Genomic DNA, 20,988 nt, shown 5'->3' with positions numbered 1-20,988 from the left:
CACATCCAGGGAGCTACATGCTCCGTACGGGCAATGAACTTGAGAGCATTGCACTTGGACAGCCACGCCTGCAAGCTTGAGTTTTTGAATTATCTCTGATTGGGCCATGGGCCCAAATGGTCCACGAAATGCTTTTTTTTCTGTGCTCCAATTGAACCTTGGAGCCCAAGCCGCTATTCTAGACTTTTCGGATTTCGGTCCAGCAGCGCGCTCTCAGGGGGTCAAGGGCAGTCCGGCGGCCATTGATCTGCTCACAACTCAATGACGTGGGAGGCCGGTCCACGGCCCAATAAGGTACCCGCAAAGCCCTACCATCAAGCGTGTTTCTTGTTTAGGATTTATTTATTTAAATCCTATGGACGGCCGTCCCTGGCTGGCAGACGCCAACCGCTCCTATCGCACTTCTTTTCGTTCTCTATACGTCTGCTCCTGCAGGCTGTCTTGTTCTATTTTCAGTCGCTCGCTCCGGCATCGATTTGACGCCTCTTTTTTGTTTTTGTTTTTGTTTTCTTTTCTTTTCTTTTCTTTTATTTTTTGTGGTAATGTCTTCTGTCACTCATTATCATACTATATAGCCCACTGAAGGTCCTAATAATATAGCCTTTCTTGTTTTTGGGCTTCTGTTGCTACATGGTTTTTGACTGGAATCTGAGCATCTAAAACGTCCTATCCTCCCGCAGCTCTTCTCAAGCCATTGGTGCGGGCGAGTGCTGGGTTGATTATCATGGCGGCCAAAGGAGCGTGGCTTTGGGCCGTATTGCAGGTCATAGCCTGCATCACGTTCCAAGCCCATGCCTACGATATTCGAGGCGTTAGGGGAGGCGTCCAAGCATCCGGGGAAAGGCCTGCGCGCCAGAACCTGGAAACATTCCAGGAGTCTGGTCCAGCATTCGATCTATACATATTGGCCCTTCTAAAGTTCCAGGATGAGGATCAGAACAGGATGTTGAGTTATTATGATGTCTCATGTGTGTGACGTTTCCTCCCGGTTATCTGCCGTGCGAAACTTCTAGCTAATATTCATGTTCAGCTATTCACGGATACCCGTTTGAAGCGTGGGATGGCGTGGAAGGTATTGGCGGAGGGGGCTACTGTGCACATGCTTCAACAATATTTCCTACATGGCACCGCCCATACCTTGCTCTTTTCGAGGTTAATCTCTTCCGCTTTCCCTAACAACAAGCCTCGACGGGCGAATGCTGACATCGGCTCCAGGAGATGATCTGGAAACACGCCCAGGTAATTGCGCGAGGATATCGGGACTCCCTCCGCAGCACATATGTTGAAGCGGCCAGGACCTTGCGAATTCCTTACTGGGACTGGGCCAGTAATCCGGAGCTTCCACGATGTGTAGTCACCCCTCAGATCCGGATCACCACACCCAACGGAGAAGCCACCATCAAAAACCCGCTGTATTCCTATACTATCAATCCCAGCGCTGGAAAAGGATTCCCTCCGCGAGATCCAGTGAGTTCAAGCAGAAATAAACATGCCAAACTCTTGAGGTCTTAACTAACAGCTATTCAGCTGTCCCAGTATCCAGATACCGTCCGGGCGCCAGACGACGAAGGTCGAAGTCAAATGGAAGAGGTTCAGCGAAGACTGAGAGCGAACGGTGCATAGTAAGCGCTAATTGTCATGCAGTACTTGTTTCACTTTGCTAATTTCCTGTTATAGCTTCCGCCAGTCCACATATTCTCTGCTTAGTAGTGAACCTAACTACACTATTTTTTCGACCAGCGCCGTTCGAGATCGTGGGAACAACTATAATAACTTAGAAACCATCCACGGCCAAGTCCATGTTGCTGTCGGTGGTCCCGGGGGGCATATGACATACGTCCCTTGGTCCTCGTTCGATCCCGTTTTTTGGCTGCATCACGCGTTCGTCTACCCCATGTGTAATCGGTTCTATGCAGTCTGATACTAATGTAGTATCCAGTAACGTGGACCGCCTCCTTGCTATGTGGCAAGCGATCTACCCCGACTCCTGGGTGCAACCATTGGCTTCCATGAGTCGGACCTATGTCTCGAGTGCAGGAACTGTTGAAGATGGTAATACCCGTAAGTGACTCTTATCATCTCAAGGATTCGACCGAGTGTCTGCTAAGTGGTTAAATGAACAGCTCTCGCTCCATTCCACTCGAGGGGCAGCGCATTCTGGACCTCTAATTCGGCTCGGTCGACAAGGGCGTTCGGCTACACCTATCCTGAGATTCAAGACTGGGGTGTCAGCGCAGCGCAACTCCGGAGCAGCGTTCGCCAACATGCCAACAGGCTATACAACAGGAGAAGGCGAAGAAGATCGGAACACGGCCTCAAGCTGCCAGGCTTTGGAAAGGGCAAATTGTTTGACTTTTCTAGCGTCTTGGAGAAGGCATTCAAGTTCACGGAGGTCTTGACGGATCTTGCCGAAATGAGTCTTGCTGACTTTGACAAGCTCGGCATCAATAACTTGCACAAGCAATGGGTTGCGAATATCAAAGTGGACATGTAAGTAGCTCATTGGCCCTTGTCGGTGATCCTCCAGCTCATCAGATACCCTCCCAGGTACGCTATCTCGAACCCATTCCGCATCCACTTCTTCCTTGGAGAGCCACCAAGTGACCCCAAGACCTGGGATCACGCACCCAACCTTGTCGGCACCTACTCGCTCTTCTCCAACTCCATGCCCAACCCTACCGACACAGCTCACTATGTCTACGGCCAAATGCCACTGAGCCACGCGATCGCTGAAGCCCATTCCCACTCCCTCATCAAAGACATCGGCGCGGCAGGCGTCGTTCCTCTCCTCAAGACTCACCTTCAATGGCGGGTCCAGGAGCTTTCCGGCAGAGTCATCGATGTATCTAAATTTTCTGATTCGTCTGTCGGCGGCGAGCCCGGTTTGGAAGTATACATCGTCGAGAGAGACGTTGACCCCGTCGGAGAGACCACGGAGTTCCCCAGGTTTAGCGACTGGAAGGTTTACAAGGAGGTCACCGAGGGCAAGCCTGGTGGTGTTAAGAGCGGTGGCAGCAGTCACGGAATCCGTAAGCACTTCGCTGGTGGACATGGACGACATGGCGGCCAGAAACATGCATCATGCAAGGCCGGAAATAAGAATAGCCACTCGTATTAGGTATGCTTCTGAGCACTCGAAACATGGTGCAGTTTCAATCATAATTCCTGTTCATCTGTTTGCGTCTCTTTTCGTGATATGTATGTTTTCTTTTCCTTCAACCGAAGATTTGGGTTCTTGTTGATACGACAGCCAATCTAAAGCACATAAAGTTATATATTTGTTACCGTGACTATTCCCTTTCCGCTGTGCTCGGACGCGCGTCTAATATCGCATTTTAGTAAAAAGGGGTTGTGTGCGTTGATCTGCAAGGCACACGACGGAGTGGTCAAGGCAGAAATACATCCTTAAGATGTTTGTGATATTGCCCTGGGTTTCCCCTGGGTGAGTTACACATGGGGACAAGACAAAAACAAGATCCGCCGTGCCATCATTGCGGTTACACCGCTGCAATAAATAACTGGATCGACGCATCTGACCAATCCTCCATTGTCCGTAAGCTAAGTTCCGGTCCTTCGGTGTCAATAGTAGCTGCTGGAGTGTGTATTGCGAGCATTCAGGGGGGTAACAGACACCAATCTCCTCACATCACTCGAGATGAACAGGGGGGCTGAAAAATTCAAATTATCACCATCATTAACGTAATGCTTCATCTATTCATTACATGCATATGATATAGTTAAGTAGTATGGGTAATCACGCTAAATCCACCACATTCATCACGCTACTCCTCTCTTGCCCCTGGCCTAAACCACTCCTGCTCCCGCGTCGGCTTCCTCCAGACACCGACGTCGACGGAGACGCCAGCCCGGAGACCACTGTCGACGAGGACAGCAAAGACTGATCGTACCCCCTCCTGGTCGTAAAACTATTCCCACTCACGGAACCCTTATCATCCTCAGCAGTATGGGGCTCTCTCAGATTCGCCCAACGGCCGCCCTGCACCGCCGGCATGATCGATCTCGCCATGTACTCTTCCAGCTTCGGCTTTCTCAACCCCACGCCTCTAATCACACTGCTCATGACATCCAAACACTCCACCACCCATCCTAAAAACGCCGCGTGTCGCCTGCTCACTTCCAGCGTCCACCGGTACTCTCCCAACCGGCATCTGTAAAACTCCTCTTCCTCTCTCGTCTGCGCCGTGATACGCAATAACATTCCAAATGCCACGATGAGTGCGAAATTCGTCCGGGCAGCCGCCGGCCAGAAAGCGCGTAGATGGTTTGGACGCAGCCGATTGACAAAGTCCATGGCGGATATGAGGCGGGTTTTGGCGGCTGAGCGACAGATGTGGATGAGGTAGTCGTCGGTGTGGTTTGGGTTGATGGAGCGGATTATGCAGCGGTGGAGGGTGATCTCGGTGGCGAAATAGGCAAGGTGAAGCCCGCCGTTGGCCGCCGTGCTGGTGCTGGTGGTGGGGGCGGTGTCGATGGGGTTGAGAGAGGAGTCCATTTTGAGCTCGGGAGGTAGATTGGCGAACCAGTTCTTCAGGCGGAGCTGGATGGGTTTTGCACGCTCGAGGATGATGCGCGTGGATTGGTCGCCGGCGTGGGAGAAATCCTGGGTGGCGCGGAGCGTGTAGAATGTGTCGAGGATGTCGGAGAGGATGGTGGTGAGAGTGATGAGGCAAGAAAAGAGAAGAGGCCCGGCGTGCGTCGGCGGGTCGTTTGAATTGGGTCCCTTTGAATAGCAATTTTCAAAGTCATCAAGGGACAGCTCTTGCACAGTCCAGTTCTGGGTGAATATATGCGAGGGCTGTCCATGGGTCAGGGCACACCACTTATCCTGCACGTATAACGCCCAAGCCAGTCTTTTTCGAAGGCCTTTCTCCCAGCTCTCTATTCTCCATGTAGAGCAGTCCTGGTGCAGCCCAATATCAAATGCTGCTGTCACCAACTGAGATATCAGCCTCGGTGAAAAGAGCGCCGACTTTTGAGATAGAAGCAATCCAGCTTGGATGGCAGCCAAGTGTGGTCGCACAAACGAGTCATTTAGAAGCTTGAGCGCTGTAGATTCCAGACGAGCAGCGTCTGGCTTCCGTAATGTCTGTATCCCAGGACCCGGGTCCAGCCATTTCAGGGAAACGAGGTATATTGAGGCGAGAAGCACGGGTGGTACACTCCTCGACTGATACAGAGAGCGAAAGCTATCCTCCATCAGCACCGGGAAGGTTGGATGGATGTTCTGAAAGAATTTTTCAATTAACGAGGGACCAAACGGTGTAACCAGATTCTCGATCGCCTCGACGGAGATCGACGGCAGCTCAGGACCAGCGTGAGGCACATCGACCATTCGCATATACGTGCCATCGTCCGAGAACTTGCGGATCCGCGATGCTGCCAATTGGCCCTCGCAGTTCTGGTCCAGTGGAAGGTAGTCCAGGAGCAACGGCTCCAGCTCGGTCGTCATGCCGATATACTGAGTTGTCAGGGATGGGCTCCCTTGGCACTCCGTTTGGGTAAAATTGTGCGATTGTGCCTCCAATCTGCCTCCCGGAGCGGACACAGATTCGTCTGCTGCATGTCTAAAATGGTGTCAGAGGCCTCTCTGCTGCTGAAAACCCATAACTAGCGTGGTGGTAACCGTACCTCTTTATAGATTCATTTTCCAAGGTGGTCGTCGTTTCTTCGAGCTTCCTTTTCCCCAGTTGACTGCTCAAGGTAAAAGTACACTCTTGTCTGTGAAAATTGCAGGAATAGCATTTGTTTACTAATTCATTCATAGCGCAGCGGCTCTTCCTCTTATAGCATGCGTCGCAGGTGGCGGAACTCCCAGCACCATGCGGCTCAGTTACCAGACCGGGATTGTTCGCCAGCGAAGCAGAAGAAGACACGGACGCATTGGAGCTAGAGTTTCGGCGATTTATAGCCGGGCTCGCGGGCGCCTGGTGTTGTTCAGCAGGTCGATCGGCAGGAAGACTGGGCTTGGATTGCTGCTGGGGTTGGGAGGCCGCTGATCGAGGACGCAGCACCGGAGAGGCTTGTTGCTGGTTGATAGTGGCGGCAGCCGCCATGGCCGAATGCCTGCTAGATGCTTTGGTTCAGCTTGTTCTTTTTCTGGGCGATATGCACGACAAATTTCTCCGAAGATGATATCGAGGACGTCAAGAGGTCGCTTGATAGGAGCTTGCCGAGATTGCGACTGATAAGTACGGTTCAAAAGCAACGGGTGGATGGGACACAGCCTTTCGTTCTCAGGCTATCTTTCAAAGCTATGACTGCAAAAAGGGCGGAGAAAGTTACCCCCGGGCTGCAGTTCTCAGATAAGGCGCGCCCAGGGACGGTTCACCCCCGATTATCACCGCGACCCAAACAAGCGGGATTCAATTGACTATTAGCTCTTCTGAGGACGAACTAGTCAGCTAACTACTGGCTAAGAGAGGCGCGGCTTGGAGGATCCGGTTGGAGGCCCCTGATAAAGGGAACAAGGCAGGTTTACGCACGATGCGAGGCCTGGACGAGAAGACTAATAGCAACTCACAGTCAGGTTATGTACCTTTTTTTCTTTTTGATAAGAAGATCAGCCAGGTTGGCTTGCCACTTGATAGTGTTCACAGGGAGCTCCGCTTTTTCGAGGTCATCCACATCCACATGTTTGCCGGCTGAGAACGGAGCGGCGAGAAGAAGATAATGAAGCAAACAAAGGAAAAGGGAACATGAAGTAGAGGCGGGAAATATGCGCAACTAAAAATGTCAATAATAATAATTAATTAATAAAAAAAATAAGAAAAGAAAAAGGGCTCGTGAAGCTTGCTATTTTTTTTTTTTTCTTTTCTTCTGGAACAGATTAATAACAGATAGCTACCACAGGTCCCTCCCCCCCTCCCCCAATCCGCCCGTTCGTGAATCGGCTTGGGTTATTATGCACACACCCGCCCATCTCACTCGGCCATTTTAATTAGATTAGATATATTACGCAGGAAAGAGGCTTGGACGTACGGAGTACCTAGGACATAATACTCCGTACAGACATTCGGCTGCGCGACGCCACCCGGAGAACCAATCCTCGTCCCTTTTTCCTTTTCCTTATTTCATTTTGATTTTTTATTATATACATTTTTTTTGTTCCTTTCCACTATAACCCCCCCCCCTGTCGCCCATCCGTGGCCCGGGGAGCGAATTGGAAACTAAAGACACTGGGGAATGTTCCGTAAGGCTGCTTTCCCCTTTGTTGATTCCATATTCCCACACGTAAGAGCAACATCGGACGGGTCGATATCGCGGGCAGCCGCCCGCTCGGCTCGTCTAACCTGGCCTGGCGCATTCTCCGAGGCCGGGTCCCGGGCCAGACTATGGATGTACTTCGCTCGCCGGCCGCTCGGCCCCCTGCTTGAGGCTCTCCGAGGCCGGCACCGACGCGTCGTCGTTCGTCCTTTCCCGCGTGCTGGTTGTGCCTGCCGTCTCTTTGCACGTCTTCTTTCTTCGTTCCCTTTTTTGGGTTGGGAGGAAAACAAAAAATAAATAAAAAAGGGGGGGGAAGGTTTGCGCCTTCCACTTCCACACACACACGTACACACATATTGACACACACACACAACACAACACGCGACGTCCAACCGCAACTCAACCTCTTTCGTCCCATCCTGCAGCGCTGCATTACGTCACTGCCCCCACCGCCAAGCCTGTCCGATAAGCAACCTCGCGTTGATTCGCTGCGGCCGGCTGCTGCCCTTGCTCCCGATCGCCAATCCCGAAATGTCCCGATACATCTTATGTAATGCCAAGGCCCACTCATCAGCGATTCTGCCGGCCCTCGCCGCCCGTCAACTTGTTTCCAAATGCGAGACAAGGTTAACCCGCGACCCTGGTCAAGTTCAAGCGTTGCGTTCACCCAGCAAAAGAAGAAGCTCCGCCGGGGAATAAGGAGCTCGATCGCTGGGACCAATCAGCACCGGGATCCATTACATAAGGTTGCAGCTGTGCCGCGTGAGATCCAGGCTTGGCATTATGTAACCGGGCCCTTAGGTAATCGGAGCCTGAGCATGACTAATCGCGCCCGCGACCAGCCCAGACAGCATGAGCTGACCACCGGCGACAGGGAGCTGGATGACAAAAAAGCCAGATCGATCTACATGCCGGCTTGCATTTGTAGTAAATCTACTGTACATACATCCATACATACATAACATCCATACATGCTGACATGTGAGGTTCTCTCTCTGGCGCTGCTGCTCTCTGCCCTCCACGGGGCGTCGCGCTTGTTCTGCTGAGTCATGCATCGCTCGGTGTTCCGTTCAAAACGTCTGCGCGGCGGTTGATACTCCGTACTCCGTCCCTAGACACGGAATTCGACGTAAACATGAAGCCCGGCGCATTGAAAATCTTTTGCTGGCGCAACCGTCGGGCCAAGCCGTTTCAAACAGATATGCCATTACCTGATCGTGCCATCCTGCTCATAAACGAGGTTTGGAATCCTATCCCTCCTTTAATCTATCCCCCCTGGGCACCTTGCACCCCGGACTAGCCCTGTACTGCTGCCCGAGACCATCTGCCTCCATCACACCACAATAACAGGGTGGTGGCCTCATCTCATCGGATGATTCATCATTTGATTTCGATGCCAAATCAAAGGCATCCCTGTCTCGCTTCTAAAAACAGTAGATGAAGAGCACAAAACGGATCCACCGCACATGCAGACGGGGACCTGACATGCAGGGATATAGTGGCCTCGTCAGACCACCCCGGACGAAAGGGCAATGCAAACATACATGTGAGGCAAGAAAAGGAAAAGAAAGGAAAACAAAACATGTTAAAGCCGTGTTTTACCATCCAAACGCCAGTTGATCTGTCATACGATATATCTTCTTTTCTTTTTCTTTTTTCCTTTCTTCTCGCGAAAAACACAAAAACACAGGGGGACCATGCCGCCTGAAAACAAACATCGACGGGATATAATGGTGGTGATATAGAACATATGCGCCCGAGACACAACCTCCCCCCTCCTTCCCCAAGCTAGACAAGAAGGACACTATGCAAAACCGTAGTCAGAAAACGAATTCACCTTGGAGCTAAATCCTGAAAAAGAAAAGAGAGTGGGTAGATGATACTCACGCATTGACACATCCGTCGTTCTCACAATTATTTGTAATCTGAGCCCACTTGCCCCAGACCACCTTACCGCCGGCGGTCACCAATCCCAACTCCGACACATTGACTTCGATGATCGTCCCTTTCGTCAGCACCCCCAGCTGTGTATACATCGGGCTCTGCGGGTTTTTCTTCACGCTGATAATCGGCAGTTGCACGGTGACTCCCAATTCCGGATGCGTCACATTCGCCTTCTTGTACCTCAACCCCATCGGCCTGATAAACCGCTCGTACTTGACCGGTCTTCGGGTAAAGTCATTACCCACAAAAGTGGGCTTCGTAATCATCCTCTTCCAGCTCTTCTTCGACGTCTTCTTCCCCGTCTTAACAACCTTGAACATCTCCTCCTCACTGATGCCCTTCACCTTAGGCAGTGGAACCGAGAACTTGGCCGCCTTTTCCGCTCGCTTCTCTTTAATCGCGCTCGAAAGGGCCTTGGCATTGGTGGCCTGGGAGCGGTCGAGGAGATATTGTGGCAGAGGGGTCGTAGAGGGCTCGTTGGGCGCGGCGGACTTGACATCTCTTTCTTCTTGCGCCTTGATGCGTTTGCGCATCTGGATCTTTTCGGCATGGCGCTTCTTGTGGTAGAGTTTGGCCCGTAGGCCGCGGAGGGTCTGTGCATCTTGGGATTGTTTGTGCGATTCACGGGCTATCCGCTTCCGGGTACGCTCCTCGTGGTCGAGGCTGGACGTATATTATGTTAGCTGCAAGGTGCTCAAAACGTAAGGGAGAAGAGACCGTGAAAGGATCCCCATCCCCCGTGCCCAGACACCGGGAGTAGTCTTTCAGAGAGCGTGTCGACGTACCGCTTCCCGTGCTGCTTCTGCCATCTCTCGATATACCTATGTTTTGTATTAGCATTTTACTCAAACTCGGACTCGGATGCTTTGACTGACTCGTTCTGAGGCTGGATTTTAAGGAGGATGTTAGCAATGTATTCACCCACAGCTCATCCATAGAGCCAGTCCTCCCTGCGAAAAAGGGAATCACTCACCATGATGAACGGTATACCGATGGCTGCTGCGTCCTGGCTTCTCACAATTTTTGTTATCGCGGGCTATCAAAAATCGCCCGTTTTCGCTGTGATCAGATCACGTGAGCTGACAAAGACGATCTACGGCGGCCGCAGCGGCCACGAGACGAAAAACCAATCTCGAACGTCGAAAATCTGCAGATGTACGGATTTTCAGCACCCGACGGGCAGACAGCATCTCCCCACGACGCTTGCGGACCGGATGGTGACGCTTTAACGGCTTAAGACGACTATCCTATACCCATTGGACATAGACAGCTACCTATTTAGTCAACAATGCTGTCCAGACTACCCGTCCGAGCCGCGCTCGACCTGCGAGCCCGATCCACAGCTCTCCCCAGTTCGACCTTCGCAGCAAGAAGAGTATACCTCCACCAGGTTTCCCCAATAACCCAGTTCCGTGAGACGCACCCCGAGATCCCTCCGCAATCGGCACCAGCAGAACAGCCCGCCCGCCAATCCAAGTCTCAAACTCCCCGGACAGCATCACAGACACCCACCTCGCCCACGACTCCCAACCTCCCATCCGTTATCGAAACCACCATTCCAGCCCCCAAGCCCGCCGTCCCACCAACCTTCACCGAGCCCGTCACACTCACCGAATCCATCATCTCCCTCCTCCCACGCCTCACCACCCAATCTCCACACTACATAACCGCCCACATCCACGCCCGGCCCTACATCCTCACTGCAGGTGACACCCTCCGCCTCCCTTTCCTCATGCCAGACGTTCACTCCGGCGACATCATCCGCCTCAACCGCGCTTCGACGCTGGGATCCCGCGACTTCACTCTAAAAGGTGCTCCGTACATCGACGAGCGGCTGTTCGAGTGCCGACTGCGGGTGATGGGTGTGGAAGCGGAGCCATTGCGCGTCAAGGAGAAGACAAAGAGACGACAGAGACATATTCGGCGGGTTAAGAGCAAGCACAAGTATACGATTCTGAGGGTGATGGATGTGAAGGTGAAAACTCTAGAGGAGCTGATCGCCGAGGGGGCGCAGGTTGAGAAATGATCGGGGTGTGAGTGTACGGGTTTTTTGTTCTTTTTCAAGGTTTGAAAGCTTCAATCTGCCTTGCCAATATGTGCATGAGAGAGACGGAATGATGCGTATCAGCGGCTTGGGTATGAACTTTTGTTTTCAATTATGTATAAATAGAATTGTACTCGCTATAGAGTAGCTGGCGTCACAATCAAAAGGTTGGAAATTCATTACTTCTTGGACAAATTAGAAAGACAAGAGAGGGACTCGAAAGAGGAGTGTTGAAAGAGGAAAGTAAGGAAAAGATTGGTGCTGTCGAAGCTGAAAGCGCGCATCATAAGTGTGGATGTGCTGTCAAAACCGGAATTTTGTTTAGTCCAAACATGTCAAAAGGAAAAGATAACCGTCGCTCAAAAAAAATATATGTTTCCGTCCGTGCAGTGAGCAAACCCAAGCTGTAGAAAAATAAAAATTCTCAAATCAACACCTCAAAAAGATGGAATTCTAATCACCATCACGCCGAACAAGCGCCAATGATATAGGATCAAAATAGGTATCTTTCGCACAACACCCAGAAGCCAATGACGGGATAAAAATTTCCAAACTCCAAGAGGTAGTAACCCAAAACAAACGCCAAAATTTTGAAGGGCACAATTTTTGTCATCTATCCTCTTCCATGGCAGCTTTAATCTTTGTAAAGAACCCAGCCGGCCACCCCGCCAATTCTTGGGCTGTGGGAGGTCCTCGAGCACGGCAATGATTGACAACGTTAGTCAATATCCTGCCCAGCATCTCCTCGGTTATAGGAACCGTACCCTCCAAATGTGTCTCCGGATACAAGAACGGATCGTTAGGGCTGAGTAATTGCTTTATCGTTGGCCTAAGTGCCTGATCGCGTTGCAGACACTCCTTCAACGTTCGCAGAACGTTTGATGGCACGGATACGTTACCCACGCCGACTGGAGGATAATTGATCGGTACTCTAGGATTGGGAATAGCCATGATCCGTTCAAGGGGCTTGGCGATATGGGCAAAAGGCGCTTTGCCGTAGACCATCTGATAGAGTATGCACCCCAAGCTCCACACATCACTCGGTTTGCCCAATTTCATCATTTTTCCAGCAGTGGCAGGAAGACCAAGGGCAGCGTTGCAATCGATAAGAGCTTCAGGAGCCATGTAGTTCGGAGTTCCTATTTGCTGTTCGCGGTGCACATTGACAGTGTGGTCTTGGATAGTATTCGCAATCCCAAAATCGATAAGCTTGAGCCTGCCATGAACCAGGAGGAAATTCGCAGGTTTGAGATCGGAATGGACAATGTCAAAGTCGTGTACAGCTTGCACGCATTCCAGCATCTCTTTCCAGTAGAATCGAGCAAAGACCGGATCGAAAACAGCATCCTCGGTATTCAATTTGCGCGTAAGGATCCGATGGAGATCCGATTCTCCCATCTCCATAAGAACGCTTAGTGCATGTTTCTCCTCGTTGATCTCCCAATCGAACAGTTGAACGACGCGCCCGACATTCCGCAGCTTCTTCAAAAGATCGATTTCTCCTTTGTAGCCAGCCAATGCATGGGGATCGACATCCTCTAGGTGCACCCGCTTAAGCGCAAATATCTTACAGTTTTCAGCCATCACGCGGTAGACTCGTGAACTACCACCACGGCCTATGCAGTCTAGTCGTGTATAGACCTTTCGGTTGATAGATACTTGCGCTCGCTTTCTCTTAGATTGCGAGGAGCTGGCGGCCCCGGCAACGGCGGTAGCGGTTTCCAGCACACTCATTTTAGGTGGAGGAGGCGGAGCAGGTCGGCGAGGGGTATTGTTGCTGACTTTCCCTAGTGGCTTCCGTGGGGATACTGTCTCTGGCGCGGCCTTGATGGCGCCTTTGTCCTCCTCATGTAGAACTGAGAACTTCTCGATTTTGTTTAGCAGTCCAAACCCTTCAGGTTTACTCCTCTTAAATGTAGGCGGTGGACCATTCTCCTGATCATGTTTTGCCGGTAGCTCCGGCGGCGAAGGCACACGATATACTGGATTAATATCGACGTTTGGTGACCGGCGCTGCCGGGATCCAGACGAGGAATTGAGATGATGGGAACGAGGGGAGCCACTTTCCAACGCGCTCACACTCCCACTCCCACTGTTTCGGAGCGATCGTTGTCGGATTGGTATGGATTGAGGAGTTCGAGATAATGACGCGCCAACATTGTTGTCTGAAAATCGTGGAGATTCGCGCCGGCTCTCAAAGGACCGCTTATTCCGTAGCATAGAATCTTCCAATGGCGACGGTTCCTGAGATTCTTCATATCTGTTGCGAGATCCAGAATCAAGGAATGATTCTTCCTGATGCTCGGCGCGCGGCTCTTCCTCACTCTGGCGCCGGAGGACGCCTCTCCTTGCAGGACCATTAAGAAAGGAACCTGACAATTTGCCCACACGCTTCACTCGTAGAGAACCCTGAATTCCAGTCTCGACTTCCGCCCTTGTTCGGGGTACCGTTCCCATCCCAGCTCGAGCATAACTACGGTCGTCTTGGCCGCTCTTCATGCCATCCTCCAAAAAGGACCGCTCCTCAACCCTACTAGCATCGCTAGATGAGCCTCCATTGGCTGACGGTAGTGATGCTGACGGAGAGCGAGTCGTGCTCCTCGAACCTGTCGCAATCCTAACACTTCTTGTCCGCGGTGCCGGGGTGATAAAATCATCGCGATTCCCCTCAGGGACATGATACTCCCTCTCTCCTCTTCCTGACAAAATCGAGGCTTCTCCCCCAAGCGAACTCGGTGAGCGGCGCGACTCCGATCCAAGACGAACAATCCTCAGCGGGGGACTCGCGCTGGCCCGCTGATCTGGCGACGCAATTCTGACCTGCTTCACATGCTGTCTTCGACCGTCCGCCCTCTGATAAGGTTGATTTTCCGATCCGTCTCTGGTGCCTCTTCTCGGCGACGTGTCCAATCCCGACGCATCCTCCCCTAGCAACGCCTTCACCGACGCGCTGAACTTGATGGGCTCTGGAAAATCATCGTCGTCTGAGCTATCTCCCGCCGAAATCGCCCTCGATCGCGCTAAATCTTCAGCCATGTTCCCAATCTCCACCGAATTCCCATGTGGCGATCCGTTGCTGCCGATATGTCTTGATACCGTTCTGCGGTGGAGATCATGTAGTGATGCTGGCCGCTGGCGATTACTCGCACTCCTCTGGCCCGAAGGCAATGGCGTAGGGGAGGCAGTAAGGGTCATATTAGTCGGTCCTAAGGTGTATTATAATGCATGAAGCCCGGAGTACCGGTTGTCGACATCTGTAGCTGCGTCCAATTCGAGCGCTTCGCGGGTCTCAACCTCGCGGTGAGGACGCTTTGAAAGGGGCGGTGGACGCCACCAAGACCACCACGTGACCGGATCAACAAGCTGTTTCTACGGCAACGCAACCATGGACGGCGACGGTGAGGTCAAACTCGGACTGCTTCGACGGATCTTGCTGGGTGCGAGAGAGGCGAACTGATATCTCCGTACGGGGAATCCTCAGTTGGAAGGCACTACAATATACGCCACAGAGTGCCCCCCAAATATCTTCGTTGAGCACTGAGATTTGCTGTTTCTGCGGACGTGAGAAGTACAGCCGCTACTCCGTTGTTGTTCCTATGCTTTTACGGGATTGAATATGCTTCAGGGGAATGGGATTATCGCCACTCTCACATCAGATTGGTGTTCGATAGTAGCAGGTTTAGAACGTCAAAGTGAAAATCGTAAGAAAAGAACGAAGGAATAGCACTCTCATAATGGCCTGTTCCTTCGAGAATATCGACCTTCCAGCCGTTTACCACAAACAACCTCGTAGCTGCATCAGCCCTTATTCGGGCGATGTTTGGTTAATATGATGGCAATGATTATATTGACCCACCTCATCATCAACTGACTGATTCGTTCTCGACCCCTTGTTCAGTAAATCCACGCCAAAGCGGGGAATACGAGTGTTGCCCTCATTTCTCTACGTCCGAACCAGCTTTCTCTTCCCGGCGTTTTGCAGGTGATGAGGCTGGCGAGCTCTTGCGCCGCCGTCTCGCAGCAGGAGCATATCTTTCAATAGATTGATGCCTCTTTCGTTTAGTTCGGTCGCGACTGCGGCTCCGACTAGACAAGGGGGTTCGAGTGTGGGATCTGGTCCGGCTACGAGCGCGCCGTGGACTGCGATCCCGACGGTCTCTGCTTCGACTAAGAGAGCGATGGTCACGAGAATTAAGGTCCTTGGTAACATCAGCTCGTGTTTCTCTTCTATCATGCTTTGAAACGGTAGATGATGATCTTCGTAACCGACCTCCACCACCTCGACGTCCAGGACTGCCTGAGCGGGACCGCGACCGCGATAACGAGCGTCGTGGTGGCGATCGTGATCGGGAAGCGGAACGAGATACGGAGCGAGAAGGATATCTCTGCGACCGTTGGTTTCGGCGACGGCGTGGAGACGGTGAACGCGAAACGTTTCGCGAAGAAGAACTCAGGGATCTTCTCCGGTATCTTCTAGGAGAACGTGAGCGAGATGATTCAGAACGAGTGCGAGATCTTGATCGGTGGTCACTATAAACGGGGCTTTCCCTCCTTCTACGCTTGGCGTCCCGCCGGTCGCAGGAGGGAGATCTGCTTATCGAACGTTGCCAACGTCTACCGCGATCTCTTCTGGCCCGATATCCGCGGCGTGGCGGTGAAATCGAACGGGATGGGGAGCGTGCGACGGAGCGAGATGGTGAGCGTGAAAGCGATGGAGAACGCGATATCGATCTTGACGGACGGCGTCCTCGCCCATCCGCCCAGCGTGAGCCCCTTCCTCCCGACGGCGCATAAGTATCTCCTCTCGGGCGACGTCTATCGCGGTACCTATCTGGGCTTCGTCGTCTGGGAGGCGGAGAACGTGAATCTCGGAAATTTCGACGACCGTAGTCTCTTCGGTTCCTCCCGCCGCCGGCGCGCTCCTCTCTCTCGCGTCGCCTGATCGCCTCCATTTCCCGCTCACGCGCTAACTCTTCTTCTTTCCGTTGACGGGCTTCCTCGGCTGCCTTCTCAGCATCAAGCTATCCGAAGTCAGTATATAGCCAGGGGAATACATCGACAGACAAATGTGGCAACCTTTTCCTGTATAAGCTCCAGCTTCTTCGCTTCAAGCAGCTCCTTCGGCACACCCTGGGGGTTGCTTTGCGCGCTCAAGCATAGGTTCCATAGGTCCTTGCAGAATTTGGGCGTATCCTTGTCCAAGAATCCGGTAAGCTGGATCTGTAAGTGCTTGATATTTGGCTGCAAAAAATGCGTCAGTACACGCCGCTTTCCTTCTGATGTAAGGCACGAAATGGTAGGTTTGGGTGGGGGGAAGAAACGTACGAATCGCGAACCCTCGATCAGATTGAAGCACAGTTCAATGACGACATCATCTTCATTGCCCAGGATATCCGAGATCTTGCCTGCAATCCATCTGTCTCCGAGGTCAGTCTCCAAGCAGTGGCGAGCAAGCTCGGTAGCTGGGGCAGTGGCAGGGGGAATACGCCTCACTTTTTCATCACTTCGATGTTGACTTTGTTCATGTCGACCTTTGTATTGAACTCGGGAGGGAATTTCGTCTGCTTCAGCAGCTTCGCATCCACGTTAGCCGCCATGGCGGGCAACAAGCAGCGGCTGCCTTGAACAACGCGGCGTTCCTTGCGCACGGCAAAAACCTGGCCAGGTTGGAGGACGCAGCTCAACGGGGGGTCAAGAAGAAAGATTAGTTAGCCGCTGACAAAGCATCCAAAGCCAATCACCGAGCTCGCCGGTTGTTAGTTCCGCTGTCACATAGCGGAGCTTTAGTTGGCCAAATCCCGACTGACTCAGCAGGACTTCCGTTTAGCTTAATAGTTAGTATCAACATGAGAACAATGTCTTTTCGGGTTGATATTGGACTTCATAACCAGCTGCAAGAAAAGAGGAGAATATCAAACATTGTGATCTTTCAGGTAGCTCAATTTTATGGTGGCAAAACTTACTATCAATGTTAGGGTACAAAAAGAGATAGTTATATAGAATGATTACGCAAGGCGCTGGGCGACCTTAACCTGACCTTCTTCGGCGAGTGAAAGAACAAAACAGAGCCAAAGGTGAATGATCACTCAAGTTCTTAAATCTATTCTGGGATTGTCTGTCATAGAGTATATCTCTACCCACAGCCTTTTATGGCTTCTCCCGAATCTCGAGTATGTCATAAAAATGGCTTGTCGGTCTCTATTAGCCTTATTAAAACAATCAATAAAAGTCAACCTCGTTGAGTGTCTCGCGCGTAAATGGTGTACCTATCCTCCGCATGGAGTACGGGATAAGTTGCCCCGCGTCGATTTGACAAGAAGGGAAAATTGGCTCAATCGGGGTTTGGGCCCGCTTGACGACGATTGCAAAATCGTAGATATTGCTAGCGGGCAGTTGGAAGTGATTCCATCGAAGATCCAGCAACAGCTGAACATTTTCAGCTACCAGCAATACATTTGAAAACTGAAAACGAATAAGCCTGTTTAGCATCACACACGAACACGTTGCAAAAACACCACCAACGCCGTGCCCGAATGGTTCCCAGATTCCCAATCAAGGGTTAATACATAGAGCCGCTAATACAGCACGGATTCGCATCGCCCTTTATCTTCCTATACCTCCTCCAGCTCCCACAATACCCGGCTAACATCATCCCTCGCTTGTCGCAGGTCCTTGTCCACCAATCCCCCGTTCTGGTACCGTTGATGTCTCAGCTTCACCTCTTTATGCAAATCAATCAGGTCCTTTGCGCGCTGAAGGTCTGGATTCATGGACTGGGAGCTGGCGACGGCAGAGCTAGCATCCTGGGGATTAGCTGAACCTGGGGCTGTTTTGTCCACGTTCAGGAGAGCGACGGCATCTGCGTGTTCCTGGAAAACTGGTCAGTCGGACCATAGGGAGTCTAATTGCGAAGTCAATCGGTGAACATACACAGGCCCGAAGGGAGGTGAGGTCGGAGAGTATCTCAGCGACCTTCATTCTTCTCGCGTGCTGCTGGACCATCGATCGAATTGCCTGCTGGTCGGGTTCGGGAGAGGTGGAGATGATCCCGGCCGGGAAAATCTTCGGCAGCGAGCTTAAAACTAGCCAAAACTCAACCCCCACGGAGGTCTCCGCCGGGAGAAAATCAATGGTGTCGAGGAACACTTCCGCTGTTGCAACACCGATATTAATAATTGAGATCCATTGCGCGTGTCTATTATGTCTACAAGGGATCAATAATTCAGGACAATACTCTCTTCTTTAAGACACCCAAGCTCTGACTTTCAATTCGCAATGGCGTCGATCAGGGAAAACTGCCGAAAAATCATTTGCATCGGCCGGAACTATGCGTGCGTCCCGATGGCCTCCTGTCCACGCAACTCCCCGAACCAGCAAAGTTGCCTACGAGACCAAGTCGCTGACACTTTCTCCAATGCAGAGACCACATCGCTGAACTCAACAATACCCGCCCCAAGAAACCATTTTTCTTCCTGAAGCCCACAACTTCCCTTGTGACGCCCGGCTACCCGCACGTCTTCAGACCAAAGGGCGTAAACCTCCACTATGAAGTTGAGCTCGGCCTTATCATGGGCCGCCGCCTGAAAGACTCAGATCCAGCTGACGCAAAGGGAGCTTTGGATGCCATCTCCGGTATGCGATTGAACATATATTACTTCAAAAGAGAGACACACAGCCCCTTAAAAAAAAAGGAAAAAGGGACAAAAGAAAAAAACCATTGAGAAAACTTCTCCAAGACCAACCCGCTCATAACTTCTGCTCCAGGTTACGTCGTCGCCATTGACATGACCGCCCGTAACGTCCAAGAGTCCGCCAAACGCGCCGGCCTCCCCTGGTCCATCGCCAAGGGTTTCGACACCTTCTGTCCCATCAGCAACTTCATCCCCAAACAAGCCATTCCAGATCCCCATAACGCCAATCTACATCTTTCCGTGAACAACGAGATCCGCCAGAATGACAACACCGGCTTGATGCTGTATCGCATTCCTCAGATTCTAGCAGAGATCTCTATGGTCATGACGCTCGAGCCTGGTGATCTTGTCCTGACGGGTACACCGAAGGGAGTGGGCGAAGTGAAGCATGGAGATGTCATGAGGGCAGGAATCAGTGTAGATGGGAAGCCATTGCCGGAAGGGAATATCGAAGTTACAGTGAAGGATTCCGAGGGGAGGTTTACCTTTGGGGAGTTTTAGACGGCAAGGAAAGGTGAGATGAATGTACAGGACAATATTTGAGTATATATACACTACATACACCCCATCTCGAACAGAAATATGGATGATATTACTTTAAGATGAAAGGTTGAGGCTTAAGGGAGGAGTCACCTCCTAACTATACCCCATATACCCCGAAACATCTACCACCCCTTGGTCCCTATTCGAACGAACAATTGCTTATGGCTTTAGCCCCCCATCCGCCCATCTGAGCTAACCACTCATTTTCTTCCTCTTTTGTTGACCATACAATAGGGATAACCCTCTTCCTCTGTTTAGTGGTGTTCCTCCTGCGGTTTGCAGCATTCTGCTGCGCCCGCGACCGCTGCTTCTTCTTTTGCTCTATCAAATCCCTCACCGCACTCTGAAGTGCATTCCAACTCCACCCATCCCTCTCCAGTCCCACTTCCACGATGCTCTGATCATCCGGATCGTTAAATCCATTCCAGAACGCCTGCACGACTTTACTTTCGTCACGTCGCCTCGGAAATTTTGCCAGCACGGACCGTCCTAGCTCAAGATAGTTGGATAAAGAGAGCGCGTTTTGCTTTAGGGACCGGATGGGGTCCTCAGGCTGCGTCCCGCGGCTTGGTTGCTTTTGTTGTCCCATTAGAAAATCCTCAGACGGCGGGGCTGATATTGGTGACATTTGGGTAAAATCAAAGTCAACCATGGGCGCTGGTGATTCTGCAGGAGGCAATGGTAAGGATTCCGGTATCAGTTCCACGGATGGAGGGCGCTCTATGCGACGGAAACGGAAACTAGATGGTGTTTCCGATATCCTCGACAGAGCACGGGTGGACTTTCGGGCGCGCTTCGGCGCCTTTGGGGATGGTTGAGCGGCAGGCGGTTCTGATAAGGTTGAGTATCGCTGTGATGGCAAGCTTCCCGGTGTCCGCTTCGACTTCACTATTGTGCCTATACATTAGCCATATACATATCTCCTCTGCGTCTGAAGCCATGAGAGTGAGAGGGAAATGTAGCGAAATAACGAGCCAGGTCAACCCTACTCACCACACTCTTTTCTCAACTCATCTACTTCCTCCTTTAAACCCCTAACCTCTTCCATTAGCCTGTCCATCAAGCTCCTATTCTCTCGTGTCATGCCCCTCTCCCTCTCCGCCTCTTCTTCCAATCGCTTCCTCTCCTCCCAATCCAGTATCCGCTGTTCAACCAACCGCTCCACAGCAGCTTTCACTCCCCTGACATCGTCCCTCAATACATCCATTCCATCTCTCATCTCGCCAGCAGCCTTCTCCAAGCTAACAATTGTTTTATCCACCACGCCGGCCTTCCCATTCAGCCCACCTACTTCCTTCTTCGTTTTATCCACGCTCGACTCGAGCGCCGTGATCTGCCCCACGAGAGCCTTGTGCTCGCGGCGAAGTTGATGAGCCCAGAGGAGCGAGGCTGGCAATATACCTGAGCTATCAGGCGTAGGAAGAGACATCTTGAGTGACAGCCGTGCCTGAGGTTACTCTGCAAACGGTGGAAAAGGAGATGGTATAAAAGCAACGGAAAGGTGAGGTAGATGAGAAGAGTCACAGGCGGAGCCATTACCTT

The 20,988-nt window shown here is 51.7% G+C and overlaps 9 protein-coding genes across 9 annotated transcripts; 3 read left to right on the top strand and 6 right to left on the bottom strand.

Moving 5' to 3' along the window:
* Positions 1-446: 446 nt before the first annotated feature.
* CIMG_07583 (tyrosinase) lies at positions 447-3,530 on the top strand. The gene is made up of 8 exons (XM_001240419.2): positions 447-968; positions 1,031-1,152; positions 1,216-1,467; positions 1,528-1,622; positions 1,678-1,881; positions 1,940-2,061; positions 2,124-2,490; positions 2,548-3,530. The coding sequence occupies exons 1-8, from the start codon at positions 725-727 to the stop codon at positions 3,116-3,118; spliced, it is 1,977 nt and encodes a 658-aa protein (XP_001240420.1). The 5' UTR covers positions 447-724; the 3' UTR covers positions 3,119-3,530.
* Positions 3,376-6,746, bottom strand: CIMG_07584 (nitrogen regulatory protein OTam). Its single transcript, XM_001240420.2, has 3 exons — positions 6,557-6,746; positions 5,650-6,403; positions 3,376-5,585 (listed from the first exon to the last, which is right to left on the bottom strand). Exons 2-3 carry the CDS (start codon positions 6,072-6,074, stop codon positions 3,755-3,757), a joined length of 2,256 nt encoding a protein of 751 aa, XP_001240421.2. The 5' UTR covers positions 6,075-6,403; positions 6,557-6,746; the 3' UTR covers positions 3,376-3,754.
* A 1,371-nt stretch (positions 6,747-8,117) lies between these two features.
* CIMG_07586 (ribosome biogenesis protein NSA2) lies at positions 8,118-10,274 on the bottom strand. Its single transcript, XM_001240422.2, has 5 exons — positions 10,142-10,274; positions 10,044-10,054; positions 9,954-9,989; positions 9,112-9,831; positions 8,118-9,028 (listed from the first exon to the last, which is right to left on the bottom strand). The coding sequence occupies exons 1-5, from the start codon at positions 10,142-10,144 to the stop codon at positions 9,013-9,015; spliced, it is 786 nt and encodes a 261-aa protein (XP_001240423.2). The 5' UTR covers positions 10,145-10,274; the 3' UTR covers positions 8,118-9,012.
* Positions 10,275-10,456: 182 nt separating this feature from the next.
* Positions 10,457-11,194, top strand: CIMG_07587 (aconitate hydratase; the record flags this gene model as incomplete). The annotated part of the gene is made up of 1 exon (XM_001240423.1): positions 10,457-11,194. The coding sequence occupies one exon, from the start codon at positions 10,457-10,459 to the stop codon at positions 11,192-11,194; it is 738 nt and encodes a 245-aa protein (XP_001240424.1).
* A 627-nt stretch (positions 11,195-11,821) lies between these two features.
* Positions 11,822-14,475, bottom strand: CIMG_07588 (TTK protein kinase; the record flags this gene model as incomplete). The annotated part of the gene is made up of 1 exon (XM_001240424.2): positions 11,822-14,475. The coding sequence occupies exon 1, from the start codon at positions 14,405-14,407 to the stop codon at positions 11,822-11,824; it is 2,586 nt and encodes an 861-aa protein (XP_001240425.2). The 5' UTR covers positions 14,408-14,475.
* Positions 14,476-14,829: 354 nt separating this feature from the next.
* On the bottom strand, positions 14,830-16,845 carry CIMG_07589 (SRm160/300 splicing coactivator). The gene is made up of 4 exons (XM_001240425.2): positions 16,706-16,845; positions 16,538-16,628; positions 16,289-16,453; positions 14,830-16,233 (listed from the first exon to the last, which is right to left on the bottom strand). The coding sequence occupies exons 1-4, from the start codon at positions 16,807-16,809 to the stop codon at positions 15,148-15,150; spliced, it is 1,446 nt and encodes a 481-aa protein (XP_001240426.2). The 5' UTR covers positions 16,810-16,845; the 3' UTR covers positions 14,830-15,147.
* A 586-nt stretch (positions 16,846-17,431) lies between these two features.
* Positions 17,432-18,190, bottom strand: CIMG_07590 (uncharacterized protein; the record flags this gene model as incomplete). Its single annotated transcript, XM_001240426.1, has 3 exons — positions 17,432-17,674; positions 17,830-18,081; positions 18,143-18,190. 3 exons carry the CDS (start codon positions 18,188-18,190, stop codon positions 17,432-17,434), a joined length of 543 nt encoding a protein of 180 aa, XP_001240427.1.
* Positions 18,191-18,351: 161 nt separating this feature from the next.
* On the top strand, positions 18,352-19,480 carry CIMG_07591 (fumarylacetoacetate hydrolase). Its single transcript, XM_001240427.2, has 3 exons — positions 18,352-18,543; positions 18,633-18,844; positions 18,977-19,480. The coding sequence occupies exons 1-3, from the start codon at positions 18,488-18,490 to the stop codon at positions 19,402-19,404; spliced, it is 696 nt and encodes a 231-aa protein (XP_001240428.1). The 5' UTR covers positions 18,352-18,487; the 3' UTR covers positions 19,405-19,480.
* A 105-nt stretch (positions 19,481-19,585) lies between these two features.
* CIMG_07592 (uncharacterized protein) lies at positions 19,586-20,903 on the bottom strand (the record flags this gene model as incomplete). The annotated part of the gene is made up of 2 exons (XM_001240428.2): positions 20,440-20,903; positions 19,586-20,334 (listed from the first exon to the last, which is right to left on the bottom strand). Exons 1-2 carry the CDS (start codon positions 20,873-20,875, stop codon positions 19,586-19,588), a joined length of 1,185 nt encoding a protein of 394 aa, XP_001240429.2. The 5' UTR covers positions 20,876-20,903.
* Positions 20,904-20,988: the final 85 nt, after the last annotated feature.

Source organism: Coccidioides immitis (assembly GCF_000149335.2).
Source record: "Coccidioides immitis RS genomic scaffold supercont3.3, whole genome shotgun sequence".
Taxonomy (NCBI): Eukaryota; Fungi; Ascomycota; class Eurotiomycetes; order Onygenales; family Onygenaceae; genus Coccidioides; species Coccidioides immitis.
Note: the sequence above shows the minus strand (reverse complement) of the source record. Positions and strands in the feature narration are given on the sequence as shown.